This window comes from Punica granatum, chromosome 4 (genome assembly GCF_007655135.1).
Source record: "Punica granatum isolate Tunisia-2019 chromosome 4, ASM765513v2, whole genome shotgun sequence".
Lineage (NCBI taxonomy): Eukaryota > Viridiplantae > Streptophyta > Magnoliopsida > Myrtales > Lythraceae > Punica > Punica granatum.
Genome location: NC_045130.1, coordinates 25001396 through 25005256, shown reverse-complemented (window position 1 = coordinate 25005256; position 3861 = coordinate 25001396). Strand labels below are relative to the sequence as shown.

At 45.0% G+C, this 3861-nt stretch overlaps 1 protein-coding gene across 1 annotated transcript; it reads left to right on the top strand.

Annotated features, from left to right (window-relative positions):
* The first annotated feature begins 754 nt into the window (after window positions 1-754).
* On the top strand, window positions 755-3170 carry LOC116205493 (pentatricopeptide repeat-containing protein At1g09900-like). The gene has a single exon (XM_031538119.1). The coding sequence runs from the start codon at window positions 1155-1157 to the stop codon at window positions 2910-2912; it is 1758 nt and encodes a 585-aa protein (XP_031393979.1). The 5' UTR covers window positions 755-1154; the 3' UTR covers window positions 2913-3170.
* Window positions 3171-3861: the final 691 nt, after the last annotated feature.

Genomic DNA, 3861 nt, shown 5'->3' with positions numbered 1-3861 from the left:
CTCGTCCCGTATATATATAAAAATATATAAATTATATGTTTTGTTATATTTATTTATAAATGTCAGTTTAAATATTCCCAATTTTTTTTCTTAAGAAAAAAGTTTGAAAAAAATCTAAAAAATCATCTAGTTATTATGCAGAAGATTGAGAGGTGTTGAGTAATGATGAAATTTTGATGATTTTTGTGTAATTAGAACTTTGTAAAAATTTGATTAGTATATAAACGTGCTTGTTTTAGTTTTTTACGCTTTATTTAGTGTTGATTGCACTCTTATAGAAAGATTAGACTTTATAAATTTAGACTTTAATGGTAATTTTCTTAATGCGGGATGGTTCGGTTAACCAAACCAAAAAATGGTTATTTTTAGGGATGGATTTATGAGTATAATATGGTTATGGGATCGGTTTCTGTTAGGAAAATTTCATTCCCGAAAAATTGGAACCGGTATGGTTAGCACCTAAAACCGAGCTATCCCATCCCGTACCCACCCCTAGAAATCACCGTATTATCATCTAGCTAGCATCCTGTAGTTTACTATGACCAAAAAGGCAAAAAAAAAAGGTGTTTAGAAAACCATGATAAAAGGAGGAGGAGCAAACTGTAAAATAGAAAAAGATAACAAGACGCCATTACTCAAATTATTTACTGGGCCCGTCTCCCTCATCTTTGCATCTTTTGAAGGCCCAGCCCATTCCTCTTGCCGCCGGTCGGGTCGGGTCCGTACCTCCCTCCCTCCCTCTCCGTCTAATGATCCTATCCACTGATGCCCGACCGCCGACCCTTCGTTGCTTCCGCCGCCTCTCCTCTCATTCCACGGCGATATCTGCTTCCCTCTGCAACTTCAACTTCTCCTCCCCTCCCTTCCGTCTGTCTCTCAAGCTGAGGAGCAGAGCAGCAGCTCTGTTACTGACGAAGGGTAAAAGAAGAGGTGACGGACGATTTTCATTCCTTTGAGGTTTTGTAAGTTTGTATACGTTTCCTGGTTGCTCGCCTGTTTGGAGAGTTGAACTGCAATCTACTATTGCCACGATGAGATTATAGTCCAGGCATGTGTGAAATGCTGTTCTCTGCTGCAAGTTTCAATCTTGTTGGGGTCGACAATTGCTGCTGCTTTTACAGCTCTTGTTCCAAATAGGGCCTGAAGGAATCGTGATGAACTCCCAGACCCAGTTATCGGTGGGGTCGACTGCCCCGATTGGTCCCACTCTGTTTCCGCCTCCGAGTAGTCCGGCAAAGAACTCTGCCCGGTCGTCACTTTCTCTGTCTGGTGAGAAGCAGAGCCCGGCCACTGCCCGGGTCCTCGCCCTGCATAGATTGATAAAGAAAACCGAAAAGAGAGTAGTCCCTTGCGGGTACATAAATGGTAAGAGCTCCAATTCCTTCATTGCTGCTGACTCGTTGCACAGTCTCGAGGAATCAGAAGAGAGCAACAACCAGCTCCGCCGCCTGGTCCGTAACGGCGAGCTCGACCCTGCCTTCAGGTTCCTTGAGACCATGGTCTACCGTGGGGACATCCCCGACGTAATAGCCTGCACCAGTCTCATCCGTGGGTTCTGCAAGCTCGGAAAGACCCGCAAGGCGACCCGTGTCATGGAGATCCTGGAGGGCTCCGGTGCCGTCCCAGATGTCATAACTTACAATGTCCTCATCAGTGGGTACTGTAAGTCCGGCGAGATTGACAACGCGTTGGGGGTCTTGGAACAGATGAGCGTAACACCCGATGTGGTCACTTACAACACAATCTTGCGTACTCTCTGCGATAGCGGGAAGCTGAAGCAGGCAATGCAGGTCTTGGATATGCAGTTGAAGAAGGAGTGTTACCCCGATGTGATTACTTACACAATCTTGATCGAGGCTACCTGCAAGGAGTGTGGGGTGGAGCAGGCAATGAAGCTGCTGGACGAGATGAGGAGCAAAGGGTGTAAGCCTGATGTCGTGACTTACAATGTTCTCATCAACGGTATTTGCAAGGAAGGCAGATTGGATGAGGCGATCGATTTCTTGAATAGCATGCCTTCTTATGGGTGCCAGCCCAATGTGATCACCCACAATATCGTGCTCCGCAGTATGTGTAGCACCGGAAGGTGGATGGATGCGGAGAAGCTGCTCTCTGATATGCTCAGAAAAGGCTGTTCTCCAAGTGTTGTCACTTTCAATATATTGATAAATTTCTTGTGCCGGAAGGGGCTTCTAGGCAGAGCGATTGATGTGTTGGAGAAGATGCCAAGACACGGGTGTATCCCAAACTCATTGAGTTACAACCCTTTAATCCATGGGTTCTGCAAGGAGAAAAGGATGGAGAGGGCAATAGAGTATCTTGATATAATGGTTTCAAGGGGATGTTACCCTGATATTGTGACTTACAACACTCTTCTCACGGCACTCTGCAAGGATGGGAAGGTTGAGGTTGCAGTTGAGATACTTAATCAACTGAGCATGAAAGGTTGCTCACCGGTTTTGATCACGTACAATACTGTGATTGATGGGCTGTCGAAGTCGGGGAGGACAGATCGGGCAATAGAGCTCCTCAGTGAGATGCGAAGGAAGGGCCTCAGGCCTGATATAATTACCTACTCATCCCTTGTTGGGGGACTCAGCAGGGAAGGGAAAGTGGATGAGGCAATCAAGTTCTTCCACGAGCTGGAAGGGCTCGGTGTGAAGCCCAATGCGATAACCTACAACTCGATAATGTTGGGCCTTTGCAAGGCCCGTCGGACTCACCGGGCGATTGATTTTTTGGCCTACATGGTGTCGAGGAAGTGTAAGCCCACCGAGATCACGTATACGATTCTCATCGAGGGCATAGCATACGAAGGTTTAGCGGAGGAGGCCCTAGAGCTGTTGAACGAACTGTGCTCAAGAGGAGTCGTGAAGAAGAGTTCCGCAGAACAAGTAGCAGTGAAAATGTAAAACCCAAGTTAGCAGTCTTCCCCGATAATCTGTTGCCCGGTTCCTGATGGCATTCCAGATGTTCTATTTGTTTAGATTTAGTTCTGTCCAACAGTCAATTTTGCAGGAGTTTTCTTTAGGGCAATGGTATCCTATTCACACCTTGTTGTCTGAATCTTCTTGTCTAAATCTTTTTGTCTGTGTAACTGATAGTTCTCGAGATCGAGCACAGGATTTATATCATACCAAAAGGAAGAGTCTTTATATGGTCATATACAACTGAGGTTTTTCGTTGGTGTAACTGATAAATCTGGCTCGAGTGGCGGATCTCATCCACGAAATGAACTCCACTGCAAACGCAAGATGCAAAATTTGGAGTCTCGATCAAGCATACACTTTCAGGAAGACAAGGGGTATGCTTACTGGTTTGTCAGTCGACTTGCGAAGTTCTTACACTTGGCCCTTTTATTGCCTTTCCGTCCTCAGTGTTCTATTTCGTGCTTGTACAAAGTTATCATTAGCGCTTCATAGGATGATAATTTGAAGAGAACTTCCATGAGATTAGACTATTTTGGCATACGTCAGGTAGAAAAAGCAAGCTTTCTTTTTTTCTTCTTGTTTTTTTGAACAAAAATGGTGGACAGCAGTGGTGATGATCTTACCCCCTCAGCCACGGAATGTTCGAACTCTCGTATTCAACCGTGAATATATTAGACAAACTAAATAATCAATTCAAATCCGGGACCTTGAAACTACCAAAGCACATTGGAGTAAGTTTGGAATATGTTTACACTAAATTTATGCACTTAGTGGTAATTGTGGAGCTTGTGACGTGATGGATAAGATGAATTTTATGAGTACAACTGGACTCATAAGGCAACCCATTATTGATTGGATCGAGTAGGGCAAGGCTCATCCAAGGAGAATGGCTCGTGATCGAAGCCCAAGATGAGACCTAATCCAAGCCCGC

Bases quoted from the DNA above. Each gene is read 5' to 3' on its own strand.
- LOC116205493 (XM_031538119.1), top strand. From the start codon at position 1,155: ATGAACTCCCAGACCCAGTTATCGGTGGGGTCGACTGCCCCGATTGGT.